General features: G+C 41.0%; 1 protein-coding gene across 2 annotated transcripts; it reads right to left on the bottom strand.

The window, feature by feature from the left end:
* Window positions 1-3,912: 3,912 nt before the first annotated feature.
* LOC144027522 (uncharacterized) lies at window positions 3,913-9,587 on the bottom strand. Of its 2 annotated transcripts, XM_077535118.1 has the most exons (7): window positions 8,915-9,587; window positions 8,355-8,572; window positions 8,108-8,250; window positions 7,438-7,612; window positions 5,898-6,061; window positions 5,067-5,280; window positions 3,913-4,129 (listed from the first exon to the last, which is right to left on the bottom strand). In XM_077535118.1, exons 1-7 carry the CDS (start codon window positions 8,950-8,952, stop codon window positions 3,984-3,986), a joined length of 1,098 nt encoding a protein of 365 aa, XP_077391244.1. In that variant the 5' UTR covers window positions 8,953-9,587; the 3' UTR covers window positions 3,913-3,983. The 2 variants fall into 2 exon arrangements, 1 of the variants encoding a protein (XP_077391244.1); XR_013285479.1 differs by lacking the exon at window positions 7,438-7,612 and having other exon boundaries at window positions 8,355-9,587.
* Between the last annotated feature and the right edge of the window lie 8,271 nt (window positions 9,588-17,858).

The raw sequence follows: 17,858 nt of genomic DNA, 5'->3' as shown, positions 1-17,858 counted from the left end.
CATTATTATGTACTTTGAAATTGTGAACAAATGTTTCCACCAAGTGTTTTTACTCAAAACCTAGCACACCCCCACACACATGCACACGCACTCGCGCACACACCATTGTGAGGACATCCATTGACATAATGCATTTCCTAGCCCCTTACCCTAACTTTACAATTGATTGCCTAACACAAACTCTTACCATAACCCCAACAATACAATTTAAAGCTAAACTCTAAAACCAATTCTTTACCCTCAAAAAGAGGTCTTGAGCTTGACAATGCGAGCTAATGTGGACAGACCAACACGGTGAATGTTGTTGAATATGGTTTTGTCTTTGAGGATGTGGCTTTGAATGTACTCGTAATCTGATATCATTATTTTCTAAAACCAAGTTTACAATGGCAGCTTCCTGTACCCCGATGAACATTTGGCCCCTTCTTCCACCATAGTTGCGTCTCTCAGTCCTTTGGAAAAACAAAAAAACAAAAAAAGATGAAAATATAGGGCTTGGGCCTACAGCTATTTCTTCCACAGTATATTGTACAGGAAACTTTTACTGTTGGTGTTCGTTTGTTTGGTGTTGTGGTGTCACCCAACTGATACACTATGTCATTGAGTGTACTACAGTGTGAAAGAAATTTTGGTTACATACCTGTGCTCCAGTCTAAATGTCCGGATGACAGAGGCGACAGTAAAACGACTCAAGCTGGGCTGCACTCTCTGTCCAGCCTCTCGCATTTCGTAGCTATTAGGCTGATAGGTATGCCTCCCAATATTCACACATCTAGCTGAATCATATAATCGGAAATGCATCATAAAAATGTCTAGAGGGCGCTATTGAGCCATTTATTGCAAATTGCACAACACACTCTTTAAAATAGTCATGTTCGTGACAGGTCTGATGTGTGTGCAAAGTTTTGTGAGTTTTCGCCCATGTTTAGACTCTCAAAAAAAGCATTTTTCTTTGCTAACAATGCGTCGCTACAGCAGAGGCACGAGACAAAATAAAAAAAGTTCATTAACTTTTCATCTTAAATATCTTAAGATGAAACACGCCAAAGTTGAAGACGATTGGATAAGTTATGTAGGAGTTTGTTAAAATATGACCCCTATAAAAGGCCCCCAAAAATGGCTACAAATACCAAAGTAAATCAAAATGGCAGGCTTCCTGTTTGGTTTAGCATATGGCTACAGAATATTTTTTTTTATAAGTCTGAGGCTGATAGGTATCCCAATTTTCACAAATCTAGCTGAATCATACAATCGGAAAAGCTTCATAAAAATGTCTAGAGGGCACTATTGAGCCATTTATTGCAAAATACACAAGAAATCTCTCAAATATTCATGTTTCAATGTGTGTGCAAAGTTTCATGAGTTTTCGCACGTTCAGACTAAAAAAAAAGCAGCATTTTACTTGGCAAACAATGCATCGCATTGGCAACGGCGTGCGACAAAATAAAAAAGTTTCGATAACTTTGCATCTTAAACATCTTAAGATGAAACACACCAAGTTTGAAGACGGTCGGATAAATTTTGTAGGAGGAGTGCGATAAAACATGACCCCTACAAAAGGCCACAAAAAATGGCTAAAAATTCCAACGTAAATCAAAATGGCGGACTTCCTTAGCATGTGGTTCCAGAGCCTTTTTTGAACATGTTGGGCTCTTATGTATGCCTCCAAATCATCATAGAGTTAGGTGAAACAACCCGGAATGCTTCATTAAGTAAGAATTTTGAAACACAAAATTTGATGCTCCGCCTCTGGCGGACTTCCTGTTAGGTTTAGCATATGGCACCAACAGACTTTTTTGTAGGTCATAGTCTGTTACATATGTGTACCAATTTTCATAGCTCTAGATTAAACCTACAACCGGCAATGCTTCGTTACGTAAGAAAAACTCTAAATTTGATGCCCCACCCCTGTCATTATAGTATGTCAAAAACTTTAGATTTTTTTTACCATGATGTTGTCCCAGGTGTTGAGATGGTACAGGCCAAATTTGAAGTCAATCGGATTAACCGTGTAGGAGAACGGGCAAAAGTATGACCCCTGTAAATGTGCAAAAATGGGCCAAAATTGGACATTCAAATAATCATACCTCACTTCCTGTCTATTTTAGGGTCCAGGTATCAAAGATTTGTTTGTTTGTCTGGATGTTCTACAGGTGCCACACAATTTTCGTTGCCGTAGGACAATCGTAGCGGGACAGGCATCCGTTTAACCTATATAGTGGGTGCTACAGAGCCATTTTTCTGTTATGTATGGCGACTTTAAAATATCAAATTTTTCGCCAGGTCTGACATGTGTGTAAAGTTTGGTGAGATTTTTCATTCACGTTTAGTGCCTCAAAAATGCGATCGTTTGCGGAGAAGAATAATATAGTTTTTTTCCAATTGCTAAAACACAAAAATGACTTGCATAACACAATTATATGTAAACTGGCACACAGAGAGCAAGGCCTCTTCTCAAGTCGAAACATGTCTGATCGCCAGAAGAAGGCAGAGGAAATGGCTGCGGCCACCCTGAGAGCCATCACTGGCGCGCAAGCCGGCCGAACCAAGGCCTGTGATGACACTTCTCTGGTGAAAAACGACCTTGCAGCACTCAACCTTGCCATGAACGGAATGAGGAGAGACATGGCCACAAGGTTGCTCGAGCTGGAGAACAAAGTCGCGATGAGTCAAAATCGTGATGAAGACGGATCTGAGTGACGGAGGTGTCGGACACATGGTTTTCACTATGCCCAGTTATCTAAAGCTGCTGGACTGTGATAATCCACATGGTACTAATCAACAAGTGATCAATAATTAATTTGAACGAATCTTCTCTCATGAACTACTTTCGATCAAATCACTGGTGAAGATGAACTGATTGAACTTTCTATAATCCATTTGCCTGAATCAAAAGTTTCCGAATGTAATCAACTGGATAATCAACTTCATGGACTTGATGAACTGTGTGAAATTTTATCATCTCTGCTGATCCTTAACTATTACTCTTGATTTTATGCGTCCTAGATTAGTATGGGGGCGGGAATTTATAAGCTTTTTTGCTTCTTCCTGCCAGCCCTTTTTCTTTTCGGTTATCATCCCATATGAAAAAAGCCTATATGATATATATATGGCAAGCATTATACATTCCTTTCATAAATTGAGTAGAATTTCTTTATAAGGACTGTGTATGTCTTACATAATATCTGTGCAATTATGGCCCCTTTCATACCAAAAACAACCCATAAATCATATAGGGGATTTTCAAACTCTTATATGAATATTACAAGTTCTACATATGTTTTATATATGCAATTTAAAATGTTTGATATATAATACAAATAACTATTTAAAACAATTTATATATGAACTTTATAAGAACATATTAAAGTTTTCATAAAAAATCACTTACATTTAATATCTAAATCTAGTAAATTAGTTGTAAGTATTTTAGGCAATTTAAATATGATTTTAATAAGTTAGTAATGTTAAATGCTTACAAATTCCATATTAGGATTTAATACTATTACTATATTTATATGATAGATTAATGTATTTATCCTTATATGTATATCATGTGCATTGTACAAAGGACATATGCAATTTGAATACAGTCCACAATTGTGTCAAAATTTTTATTCCAGACACACACACACACATTATTTACACCCACACGCCTACACGCACACACACACCCACACACGCTTTAATTTGCACAACATCAAACGACGTGGGTAAACTAGTCCTTCCATCTGACTGTCAAAGATGACATATTCCCAAAACACTGACATTCTCATCTAAGCCCCCCATCCCCCCACCCCAAAAAAACAAATAAACAAAACCTTATGCATAACTTCAAGCAATTAGTTGTTTTTTCTTACATACACTATTTAGAATGCCACAAACCCTAATTGGCCCAGACCCCCAGGCAAATTAAACGTGGCTCAGGCATCAAAACTTCACTACACCTGAGCTAACATGGCCAAAGCACAGCACCTGACAATTTACTCTTGACTGTTGTCAAACAGCATGATGGTTTCAGGGTCCAGATTTTTAGGTTTATTCTTTGCCCTGATTTCGGAGAGCTTTGAGTTGATCACAGTACCAATATGTGATGGGATGACATGAGGCCATTTTTGTAATGTTGCTCCTGTAAGACAAACAACATAAATAGCTATTATTAACTGACCAGCATACACAATTTCCATCTGCAGAAATAAAACCGCTTAAAGGATATCTCTGGTGGCCCATTTCAAGGTATTGATGGGACGGAGCAATATTGTCAAGTTTGATAAATATCTGGTGTTTCTATTTTTGTGTCTCGTTTTGTATGTGCCAAAATAACTCCCCTGGTTAATTTTAGCGCACGGCGCACACCCATTAGTTACTATTAAATACTATTGAGTGATGCAACAGATAAGTAGGGCAGTAGGTGGGGTACACCCTGAACTGGTTGCCAGCCAATCACAGGACACGCAGAGAGGAACAACCGTCCACACTCGCAAGCATACCTAGGGACAATTCGGAGCACCCAATTAACCTGCCATGCATGTCTTTGGAATGTGGGGGGAGACCAGAGTACCCGGAGTAGACCCACGCAGGCACGGGAAGAACATGCAAACTCCATCCAGGAAGGCCGGAGCCTGGACTCGAACCGGAGTCCTCAGTACTGGGAGGCGGACGTGCTAACCACTCAGCCTGATATTTACTGATTTATTCTTATTTTAATGGAAAGGATGCAACCTGACCCGCTCACAGACAAGCTCCTGCCTTTAATTGCCTTGATTCAGAATGGTAAAAAAAAAAAAATGCCACATTGAATAGGTGGACATGGCTGAGCTAAGACGGCTTTCAACGTGGTGACGTCACGGCTTCGCTTCTTGCAAGCGAGTATGGCTGTAACCAGCAGTTGTCATGGTGTCTTGATAAATACGTTCTGCAAGCCATTATAAACTTTCTTTAATACAACAGTGAATAAATGTGTTGCAGTTTTACTTGATAAACTATATACAGTATATTTCTCCTTTTGACCACCACAGGTACATTTTAAACACTAACAGTATGTCAGAAACTGTTAAGAAACTTACTATATATTGCATCCACTTTGTTTTTTTCAAGAGCCTGACGGCGTGTTCCTGAGGAATCCCTAGATGTTCCTCGTAGGTTGCTGACAAGTAGCACATCCATGGGAAAGACAGCTGTCAGAAGCGTTCTTATAAAACAGGAGGCAGAATTGGCATTTTGAGCCACAGCCCAAGCCAGCTTGTTGATGTGGACGATTGACCCAGGAACAATTTCTACCTATTAAAAAAAAAAAAAAAAATCTAAAAATGTTTTCTCAGAAATATGTAACAAAAATAAATAAATAAATAAATACTCAACCCAACTTTTTTTTATAGCGCACTTTAAAACAACCATTGCTGTATAGAAAGTGCGATACATGGAGTAAAATCAGTCATACAAGAAAACAGACAAACAAAAGGAAGAAAACAGTTAAAACAAATTAATAACACAAATACAGCAATCAATAAAACACCACAACAATGTCACGTCTCATGCTGACTAAAAAGCCATAGATTTAAAATTTGTTTCAAGACAAGTTTTAAAAATGGATAGAGAGGGGGGTTGCAACAGACAAGGCGCAATCACCGCTTAGCCTTCACTTAGTCCTCGGTATATGTTGTCAAGTCATTAGCAATGCCATCTTGTTTTACCACCAAAAGGCAGAGTAAACCTTTTGGTTGTAAATCAAGATTAAGACTTGAGAGATCAGAGGTGAAACATTTTGATAAATAATCATTTTAAAAGAACAGGCCAGAACAGAAGGCAATTTAAAACAAAAAACAAAACTGCTGAGTAACTAAGAGCTTGCAAAGCAAGAGAGAGAAAAGTGTTTATACAGTAGTATATAAAACTACCTGATCTTCTATGGAAGATTTGGGATGGTCATGAACACCAGATGCAGAGGTTTGTTGAACACTAGGAGATGAAATTTGCCCTGCTTGGAAGTCAGAGCTGAAGGAAGTTGTGGAACCACGGGACTTGAGGGCAGTCTTGAGCTCACCAATCATATCTGGTATCTCTGTAAACACAATTACATTTTGAACTCAATACCTGATTACCTGCACAAACCACTGTGCAATGGTGTGGGCATGACAATCTGTCAGTCATCATGATGTCATTATTTCAGGTCAGACCAGTCAATCCGAGTTGTTGGAAACAGGAGGAGATCGTACTTACTGGTAATACATCACATGGCGCAGTACAATCTAGGTGTTTGATTGTATGGCGCCTGCATGTGATTTTACCGAATAAGTATGTTGTCAACGCACATTGGCTGTCACCAGAGAGGGATGCACTGGGCCCATATGTAATGTCGACAGCATTAATAGACACCATTAATACAGTATATTAGCAAAAAAAAAAAAGTTTATTTGGTGTTGAGTTGCTCTTGAAATAATGATGGCAATACTGACTGACAAATTGGCATGTCCACCACTGCCCACCATATGCCCCTATGTGGGCAAAATAAGTTTTCAGGAGCATCAAAGTTGGTCGTTCGTCCTGGACATTTACTGGGCTTTGCACACCACTGCACCCACCACTGCCCAGCATCATCTCTACAACTGGCTGACAGCCCCCTAAAGCAGAGAAAAAAAAAAATGCTTTTTAAAAAAAAAAAATTTATTTTATTTTTTTTAAAGACACGTGTACACCAGCAAAGGTGTTTGGTATGGAGCACCTTACATTCCCATGCTCATTTAACTGTTGTTGTATCTAGAATTGAGTGTGCAAAGGTGTTTTCGCCAAGCACCTTTTGTACATGAGGCCTCTGGTTAGTCAGCAATTTCCTCACTGCATTAAATACTGACAAAATACAGTACTTTGGAAATGTCTGGTTTGAATGTGCCTTTAATTTTCTCTGAATAAGCAACAAATATGTCAGAGAAATTAAAATTTGAGGCCTTGGTATGAGATTATTCTGGGATTTTAGCGGAGGAAATCCATTTCCATCCATTTTTTGACCGCTTATTCCTCACTAGGGTCGCGGGGGGTGCTGGCGCCTATCTCAGCTGGCTCTGGGCAGCAGGCAGGGGACAGTCTGGACTGGTTGCCAGCCAATCGCAGGGCACACAGAGAAAAACAACCATCCGCACTCACAAGCACACCTAGGGACAATTCAGAGCACCCAATTAACCTGCCATGCATGTCTTTGGAATGTGGGAGAAGACCCACGCAGGCACGGGGAGAACATGCAAACTCCAACCAGGAAGGCTGGAGCCTGGACTCGAACCAAAGTCCCCGGAACTGGGAGGCGGACGTGCTAACCACTCATTCACAGTGCCACCTAGCGGAGGAAATCAAATACAAGAAACCAGATGCAATACAAGAAAAGTGCCTGGCTAAACCAAACCAAAAAGTACTGTTGTGTGTTGGTTGATTCACAACCATACTCACCTCTAACCAACATGTTTTTCAGTTTTTCATTCTCACTTCGCAATCTTGTATTTTCTTCCTCTAGTTCATTCAGCTTCTGAGTTTGTTGTTGGTTGAAAATTGGTTGATATTTATCGATAAGCTTTTTGGCAACATTCTTTTGTGGTTTTGTTATCGATTGTTTTTTACTTTGAGTCTGTAAAATAAATTAAAACAGTTACTTTCACTGAAAGTACAACACACTTATTCCTGGAATAATGCAAAACCCACTTTCAACGGAGGATTGGCCAATAGTTACTGATTAAAAATAAAAAAACAAATAAATAAATATCTGCATTTGCATCATCAGGCAAAACGCATGCCAACATGCTCCAATATATGAACACGTGTAATGTGTCAATTCAATTGATTGTTTGTTTATTACTTTGATTTGCAGCAACTTCTGTAATTTCTTTATAACTATTTCTTTCTGTCTTTTCGAAGAAGAGTCAGTTTCCCTAGATTCTCACTCATCTGAAATGTATTTCTCCGCTCTAAGATGAATAAAGTACCAATCTATCAAGTGTAGTTTAACCTTCTTAGACAGTATTACATAATATATATATATATATATATATATATATATATATATATATATATATATATATATATATATATATATATACATATATATGTTTAAGATTTTACTTACTTGTGGTGATTCACCTAGATCAGTTTCAGAATCAGAGTCTGTATATCGACATGGCGGAATTGAGGGTCTTTTTTTGGGCAGGTGCTCATCCTTGTTGACAGACAAATATTGTTTAATTTTGCCATTTGTTTGGAAACGATTACCTGAAATGAAAAATAGACAAAACAAATTACATTTCCCTTATGTAAATGTATGTAATGATATGGAAACTGACATTGGGTTAAAAAAAAATAAATAAATCACTTACTGCTGACGAACTTGACAGATGCTCTGTAAACTGGCCAACCATGTTTGGGTTTTTTACCTTTCTGCCACTCCACAATGGCCAAGTAGTCAGATACAGGATATCCATTGTCATCAAACTTGGAATCATCATAAGACTTTATAGCATCTGTCTTCACTTCACTATACTTCCCAGCATCCTCTCCATTACACCACACTACCACTGCGAATCTTCTTGTCATACTACAATTACAACAAATTGTGAGAGTTTAAACAACATAAACTTGGCTATAGCATTAACAAATCTGAATAGACAAGTTTATACATGTTTTGTCTTTTGACATTTTTTTTCCTGTTTTATGTCAAATTTTGTATTACTGTTAAATATTGTCTGCAACTAAATTAAAACTACTAATACAAACGTTAAAATATTAAAAATGTTGGCGAATGACTTACTGAGGAGAAATTCGATACTTTAGCTAGCACAACACTAGCAAACGTTCATCCTTGGTGGAATACAGGCTGTAACGTAACTTACTCAAATATAACTTAAAACTCAAAGGAGCAAGTTGAAAATGTTTCTACCTTGTTGGCAATAAGTCAGAAGGGACTTTGGTGTCCATGTTTTCGCTGCCTCGCTGGTCAACAACTTTTTTCAGACGAAAAAGCCACAGAAAGCAGCAAGTAACGCCATCTCTCTTCTGGTCTATCCCGCTTGGATTGACTTCTGGCTTGTCATTGGCTAACTACGTAGCAGTTCAAATCGATGTCAACCAATCACGCTCCACCTAGCTTAATCGTCTCCGAGGTCGTGTTATCTGTCTGTGTTCTTTTCTTTCACCTCCAAGCAAGCACAAAAGAAGTCTAAAAATGCCAAAACGAAAAATATACTGTCTTCATGATACTGCGGGAAGAGAGAGAAAGATTCCTCGTCGTACCCTGAGTCGATGGAAAAAAAGGTACATTATGTGTGCGTAGCATGAGTTCATGAAAGCTAAGCTATTTTATGCTAACTGCAGCCTGTACACGATGCTAGTGTGCTATGCTATCGGTGTGTACAGGAAGTTAACACTATATAAAGTCTAGGCTACACAGGCTGTATGCACAAATCTATATTGTCCAATATTTTAACATCTGTATCATTAAAACTGTTTTAGGAAAATAAAAGACGTTCAATTTAATGAGCATTCTTCACAAAGAACCGACAGTGTAAGTAGAATACACTTAAAAATTAATATAATTTTTTTCCCCCAATATATCATGGTTTTCTTTTTTCCTTTTTCCACCATTTTAGTATCATTTTTCACATTCATCAGGGGAGACAAAGCCATCCACACCCACCAATGAGCAGGTGTGTCTGTCAATAATCATAATAAAAATTGTTTATCTTTATCTTTTACTTTACATTTTATTTTTTAGGATTCGAACCTTTTGACATGTCCTCCAGAGCCAGAAGAGAATTTATCAGAAATACAGGTATATATATATATATATATATATATATATATATATATATATATATATATATATATATATATATATATAGTTTTTTTTTTTTTTTTTTTTTTTTTTTTTTAAACAAATTTCACAATAGAAAAATGTATTGCTTTCATTTTTAGGATGTCAACCTTTTGTCTTGTACTCCAGAGCCAAAGGAACGATTTTCATCAACAGTGCAGGTATAGAAAATTTGTATTATTGTTTAGATCTATTTCTCATTAACTTTACAATGGAGTAGTGATATTTAATTGTTTTTAGGAATTCTGCCTTTTGCCACACCATCCACACCCTAATGAGGTGCCCTCATCTGAGGTACTGGTATTAAAATTGTTCAGATAATGTATACATTTTTTAAACTGCATCTGGGAATGGGATAATACCATATGTTTTATTTATTTAAAGGATATAACCCTTGCACATGTTCCAGAGACACAAGGACTATCTATCTATCTATCTATCTATATATCTATATATATATCTATATATCTATCTATCTATCTGTTACTCTTATTGGTATTTACTCTTCCAACTGCCTAAGTAATAATTTAGTCCTACTTGAAACCAGGCAGTGGTGTTTTAGAACAAATCCAGGCAAAGTTTAGAATCCACTATGTTCCTAATTTAATTATGATTTTAATCATAGTACAACAAAAAAATATTTATTGTCAAAGTTTCAGAAACATCAGTTTACCATGTTGCATGTGAAATGTCTCTAACATGACAGCAAACACATTAATTGAAAGTTATACTTTTTAAATCCCTTTTTTTTCTCATTTACAGAATGATACTATAACACCAGTAACGGAGTCCACAGAAGGGTGGCCAACTTATGAAGAGGTACCATAAGAAATTTAGCAGTAATGCATGGGATATTTAATAGCATTGTTTATGAATATGTGTGTGACTTTGAAAATTTAGATAGTCCCATTTCCAATACATAATAATTTTTAAATGAAAATAACTTTTTTTTTTTTTTTTTTTTTTTTTTTTTAACAGAATGCACCAAGATCCACACCAGATGCATCTTGGCTGAGCATACTTGCCTTCTCTCTGAAACACAATGTAACTGGGGCATTGATGGAGGATTTGCTGAAACTGTTAAGGTTATGCAGCCCTGATTGTGCCCCCATTCCACGTAGCAAGTACATGCTGGAGAAAGCTTTTCAAGACTTTGTGGTAAAGTCAGAATATCATCACTACTGTGGAGTGTGTAGCTCTTATATTGGCATCGCTGCAACTAAGGACAATGAATTAAGATGTAGCATCTGCTTGTCAACTGTACAGAAAAGTCAGAACATTGAGATGGGAAACTTGTTTGTTTGTTTGCCTTTGAGGGACCAACTCCAGAGTCTCTTAGAAAATCAGCCCATTATGAACAGTGTGTCACAGCAAAACAGAGATGTTTTTACTGATATCTATGATGGGAAGTTGTACAAACGTCTGAAATCTCTTAGTGATTCTTTTGTGTCACTATCCTTCAATTGTGATGGTGTGCCTGTATTTCAGTCATCTAAATTTAATATCTGGCCATTACTATGCTGTATTAATGAATTACCTCCCGTGAAAAGAGATAAGCATGTTCTATTATGTGCTTTGTGGTTTGGTTCATCTAAGCCAATAATGACCAGCTTTCTCAAACCTTTTGTAGAGGAATGTAAAAGTCTTGCCCAGATTGGCCTTTCTTGGCATGATCCAGCAGATAAATCAGCTAAAACTGTAAAGGTATACGCATTGTGCGCCATTTGTGATGCAGTAGCACGGCCGTTGTTACAAAATTTCAAACAGTTCAATGGAGAGTATGGATGTAGTCAATGTCTTCATCTCGGTGAACAACTAAGGAAAGGTAATGGTACTGTGAGAGTGTATCCTTTCAAGGAGGGCATTCCTGAACTTAGACAACATGATACAACTGCAGAAATAGGTCAAATAGCTGGAAATAATGGTCACAGTGTTTTGGGTATTAAGGGCCCATCTCCAATAGTTGACTTGCCACATTTTGACCTCATCAACGGTGTGGTTCCTGATTATATGCATTGTGTATTGCTGGGGGTTTGCAGACAAATGTCAACTTTATGGTTTGATTCTAAATATCATAATCAGCCATGGTATATTGGGTTGAACACCGCAGGAGTGGATGAAACTTTACTGGAAATCAAGCCTCCGAGTACTTTTTCACGAAGCCCACGGTCTATTGTTGAGAGAAGGTTTTGGAAAGCACATGAGTGGCAGAACTGGCTGTTATACTATAGTGTGCCAGTCCTAAAGGGCATACTCCCAAGCAAATACCTTTGTCATTGGGCATTGCTTGTGGAGGGTGTAAGCATTTTGTTAGGGTCACAGATTAACCAAGAAGATATTGACCATGCACGAAACTCCCTTGAGCTTTATGTTAAGTCTGTTCAGTGTTTGTTTGGTGAAGGGCAAATGACATTTAATGTACACTCACTCCTACATTTGAGCAATAGTGTTGAGAACTTGGGCCCTCTCTGGGCCCAGTCAGCTTTCATGTTTGAAAACTATAATGGGTATTTGCTTAAGCAAGTAAAAAGCAGCAATGCAGTACCTCAGCAGATATGTAAAAGAGTCGCTTGGTCTCGTGCATTGCCACAAATAGCTAATGCATGTGCGCAAAGTGAAGTTTCACCTGAAATGAAGTTATTCCTCCGAGAAATGACCTCAACTAAACATCAAGTAAGAAATGCTGCAAGATTTGACAAAGTGACAGCTCTTGGGGTGCCAAAGATAGGGAAAGTATCTGAAAAGGACCTGATAGCATTGCATGGTTTTGTAACCCCAGGCTCCATTGTTCGATATTATAGCAGAATAGTTGTTATTAATGGAGAGGTCATTCACAGTGGTGCTTATGCAAAGACAAAGAAAAGAAACAACAGTGTGGTGATTTTGAAAGATGAACACATTTTCAAAATTTCATATTTTTTCAGTGTGAATGAAGATCAGCATTTATATGCAGTAGGCAAGGTTGGAAATTGCACTGTACAGAAACTGGTTCAAGGGAAGAGTGTAAAAACCTCAATGACCTTTGTTAAGACTGTTCATTTTCCAACTGGCTTTGAAAGAGCTATTGATAGCAATGAAATAATAAGACCATGTGTTTACATAAATTGTGCATCTGGTCCTATTGTTTGTGAAGCTATCATGACGTACTATTGTTAAGAACAAAAATGAGATTGTGTTGTACAGTATTGTAATAAAATTGTGAAAAATTGAAAGTATCCATCCATCCATCCATCCATTTTCTTGACCGCTTATTCCTCACAAGGGTCACGGGGGCTGCTGGCGCCTATCTCAGCTGGCTCTGGGCAGTAGGCGGGGGACACCCTGGACTGGTTGCCAACCAATCGCAGGGCACACAGAGATGAACAACCATCCACACTCACACGCACACCTAGGGACAATTCGGAGCGCCCAATTAACCTGCCATGGATGTCTTTGGAATGTGGGAGGAGACCGGAGTACCCGGAGAAGACCCACGCGGGCACGGGGAGAACATGCAAACTCCACCCAGGAAGGTCCGAGCCTGGACTCGAACCGGAGACCTCAGAACTGGGAAGCGGACGTGCTAACCACTCGACTACCGTGCCGCCAAATTGAAAGTATGTTTTAAGTTATTAAAACAAAAATACTTGTAATATATATATGCATTTCATGAATATTTGACTTTTTATTGTTGTATTTATCTTGATTTATCAAAGAGTAGATTTAGTTGGTTGTCAACATACAGCTGTGCTCATAAATTAACATATTCACCCGAGAGGTATGTAAACTTATGAGCAACTGTACAAAGTATACATTTGAGTTACAGCTGTCAAATATATATATATATTTTTTAATCAGGTTAATCACATTTTAGAATTTTGATTAATCACGATGAATCACTTAATTAAAAAGGCTTTTTATTTTAATTTTTTTTTCATTTTCTGAACCGCTGGCTGCTCACAAGAGTCGCCGGGGGTGCTGGAGCCTATCTCAGCTGGCTCTGGGCAGTAAGCAGGGGACACCCTGGATTGGTTGCCAGCCAATCGCAGGGCACACAGAGACGAACAACCAACCATCCACACTCACAAGCACACCTAGGGACAATTCGGAGCACCCAATTAACCTGCCGTGCATGTCTTTGGAATGTGGGGGGAGACCGGAGTGCCCGGAGAAGACCCATGCGGGCACGGGAAGAACATGCAAACTCCACTCAGGAAGGCCGGAGCCTGGACTCGAACCCGAGTCCTCAGAACTGGGAGGTGGATGTGCTAACCAGTCAGCCATGTGTTAACTCTTTTGAATTTTAATAAGGACGTCTTCAACATTTTTTGAACCACTTGCACGCACATCCTCTTTTTCTCAGCAGTTAATTACTTGCATAATTTAAAATGGAAAAAAAAATGACCGCGATAGTTTGCCATGAACAAATATTTTGAATGATCATCCACAGTCAAAATTAATAGAGATTAATCTGCGTTATTACATGATTAATGCGATCATTTCTTGTGATCAATTAATTAGTTAACGCTTTAACTTTGAAAGCCCTAATTTAAACACAACTGTGCATAATGGCATGCCATATATATTTGCACAAGAACAGCAGTGATATAATTTAAGTAGGTTCTTTTTATACAAAATATATAAGACTTGGTATTGCATTGGGCATGTCTGACACGCATGATTTTAAACATACATAAATTGTATGCATTTTGTATTTGGGAGTTTTGTGACATATAAAATCCACATAGAATTCTGTTAAAACAGATAAGATTCATATGCAATTTTTATAGGACTTTTTCATATGGGATATGTTAAAATTGTATGTTGAAATGTTTGTTTGTCACAATGCTGTCCGAAAAGGAAAAATGAACAAATAAATCAAATCAAATCAAATCAAATCAAGTCCCCAACCCTCTTAACACATTTTCTGCTTTACACACCTTTTCCAATTCAAAATGGTACTTTTTAAATGCACTGAACACGATTCACCTGCATTAGACACAACAACCTGACTTAAGGTCACATGTTTGCCATTACAACACACTGCCATTCAAAATCACAATACATGAGCTAATCGGCTAATATATGTGCCGCCTGGCCAAACACCTCAATGGTTAATTGTTAGCACCTCAATCAGGAACTGTCATGTTTTGGGTGTGGTGGATGGACCCAAAAACGGACGAAACAGGCAGGAAGCAGATTGACAGTCATATGAACAATTTTATTGATGAGACGGAACGGGGCAGGACGGGTCGTGATGGTGACAGACTGAGCAGGGCGTGACGGGAAGATGGTACTTGGCGCAGGCATGGCGATGACCCGGAAGACTTGGCGTGGCGAGGAAGACCCGGAAGACTTGGCGTGGCGAGGCGAGGAAGATCCGGAAGACTTGGCGTGGCGAGGAAGACCCGAAGACTAAACTATGCGACCGTGACCAGACTAGACAATACACTAACAAAAGGACAATGCTCCTACAACGCGTGCAACAAAACCCACACCCTAAATACACACACTAACGAGCAATTAACATCACACAGCTGGGAAACACAGCAGGCAGGGGGAACCAATTAGCAACACACACCGGGGGGAAGGGAAGGCACACGCAGGTGGACAAGGTTAACACTGACGAGACAACGGGACAACAGACAACATAAACACCCAAAACTAAACAAAACCTCAACCAACCAAAACCGAAACATAACAGTACCCCCCCCCCCCCCCCCCCCCCCCCCCCCCACCCCCACCAAGGGACGGCTCCCAAACACAAACACCCAAACACAAAAACAAGCCAAAACGGGGAGGGCAGGGACGGGAACGGGAGCAGAACACAGCCCTCAACCAAGGTATGACTATGAGGCCACTAAGGGGCGAAAGACGGCCTTACAAAAGTCCATGAAATCCGCATCGGGGGGAGTCCCAGGAGGCGGCATAATTGTGGGCTCAAGGGGCGGAAACAGGGATGGCGCCGCCAAGGGCCAGTCCCCGCGGTGGGCCCGTCTCTTGCGCCGCCTGGCGCTGGGTCCTGGATCAGCCGCCGTGACTGCACTGCCCGGGGCGGACCCCAGGCCTGGAGACTTCATCTGGGGCAGAGACGGTGACGCTGGGGACTGCTGTAACTCTGCCGCGACGGGGAGACATAAGACGAAGGCCATCGGCCGTGACGAGGGGACATGAGACGCCAGGGGCTGCGTCAACGAGGGGACATGAGAGGCCAGGGGCTGCAGCGGCACAGGCGAATCTTTCAGGGGCTGCAGCGGCACAGGCGAATCGTCCAGGGGCTGCAGCGGCACAGGCGAATCGTCCAGGGGCTGCAGCGGCACAGGCGAATCGTCCAGGGGCTGCAGAGGCACAGGTGAATCGTCCAGGGGCGGTATTGGCACAGGCGCAGTGTCCAGTGGCGGCACTGGCGAAGCGACCAGGGGCTGAAGCGGCAGCAGCGGCACAGGCGAATCGTCCAGGGGCTGCAGCGGCACAGGCGAATCGTCCAGGGGCGGCATTGGCACAGGCGCAGCGTCCAGTGGCGGCACTGGCGAAGCGGCCAGGGGTTGAAGCGGCAGCAGCGGCACAGGCGAAGAGGCCAGGGGCTGAAGCGGCAGCAGCGGCACAGGCGTAGCATCCATGGGCTACCGAGGCGCCGGAACGGGGTCCTGAGGCCGGCGGGGAGCCGGGACGGGCTCCTGAGGCCAGCGGGGAGCCGGGACGGGCTCCTGAGGCTGGCGGGGAGCCGGGACGGGGACTTGAGGCCAGCGGGGAGCTGGGACGGGCTTCTGAGGCCAGCGGGGAGCCGGGACGGGCTCCTGAGGCCGGCGGGGAGCCGGGACGGGGACTTGAGGCCGGCGGGGAGCCGGGACGGGGACTTGAAGCCTCCGCTGGGTCCGGGTTGGTGGGAGCATTCTGTCATGTTTTGGGTGTGGTGGATGGACCCAAAAACGGAGAAAACAGGCAGGAAGCAGTCATATGAACAATTTTATTGATGAGACGGAACGGGGTAGGACAGGTCGTGACGGGGACAGACTGAGCAGGGCGTGGCGTGGAGGCTTGGCGTGGCATGTAGGCTGGGCGTGGCGGGAAGATGGTACTTGGCGTAGACATGGCGATGACACTAGGCATGGCGATGACACTGGGCGTAGGCATGGCGTGGATGACCTGGAAGACTTGGCGTGGCGAGGATGACCTGGAAGACTTGGCGTGGCGAGGATGACTCGGAAGACTTGGCGTGGCGTGGATGACCAACCAAAACCGAAACATAACAGGAAGTATAAGCAATGCACTATAAACAGGCCACAGATGAACAATTTCTTTTCTGTTTTTTTTTTTTTTTTTAACAACAATGGAAGACCTGGCAGAGAGAGCGGAAGAGAGGCTGAGAATGAGGGAGTGGGGGGGGTGAGACGTCTGGGTAGAGCTGGATAGAGCTGGTAGAGGATTTCATGGCCAAGACAACAACTTTGACAATGCGACGTGAGAGGTTGCCTGATTTTTGGTTTTGGTTTTGGTTTTGGATGGATGGATGGATGGATGGATGGATGGATGGATGGATGGATGGATGCATGGATGCATGGATGCATGGATGGATGGATGGCAAAATACCAAAAGAAGAAGAAAGAGGAAGCTAATGGGTCATTATCCCAGGCAAGGAAAAGCTCCCAATTTTGTTGAAAATATGTCCTGTTCTGATAAAACTGTTTCTCTGACAACTTTCACCTCAAACATGAAAGATGATTGGTGCATTCAAGAGATATATTTTCCTGCAATTTTCTTTCTGTTTACTGTTTTGTGAACATATATTTGTTCACTTCAATGTAAACATATCTGGTGTGCATATGTTGTACTGACCTGTGAAAAAAAAAAAAAAAGTCCATTTAAATTGTTAGAAAGTTTGAACATGTCACGCCGCCACCGGCGTGACGGCCCATGCTTTTATTTTGGTATCCATGTTTCCTGCCTTGCTTTGAAAATCCTAACTCTCCTCTCACCCCAGGTCACTTGCTCTTCCTGCCGCTCCATAATTACCGGTCCCCGCCCATGATTA

The sequence above is a fragment of the Festucalex cinctus genome, chromosome 10 (genome assembly GCF_051991245.1).
Source record: "Festucalex cinctus isolate MCC-2025b chromosome 10, RoL_Fcin_1.0, whole genome shotgun sequence".
NCBI lineage: Eukaryota > Metazoa > Chordata > Actinopteri > Syngnathiformes > Syngnathidae > Festucalex > Festucalex cinctus.
This window is presented reverse-complemented; position numbering and strand designations above follow the sequence as displayed.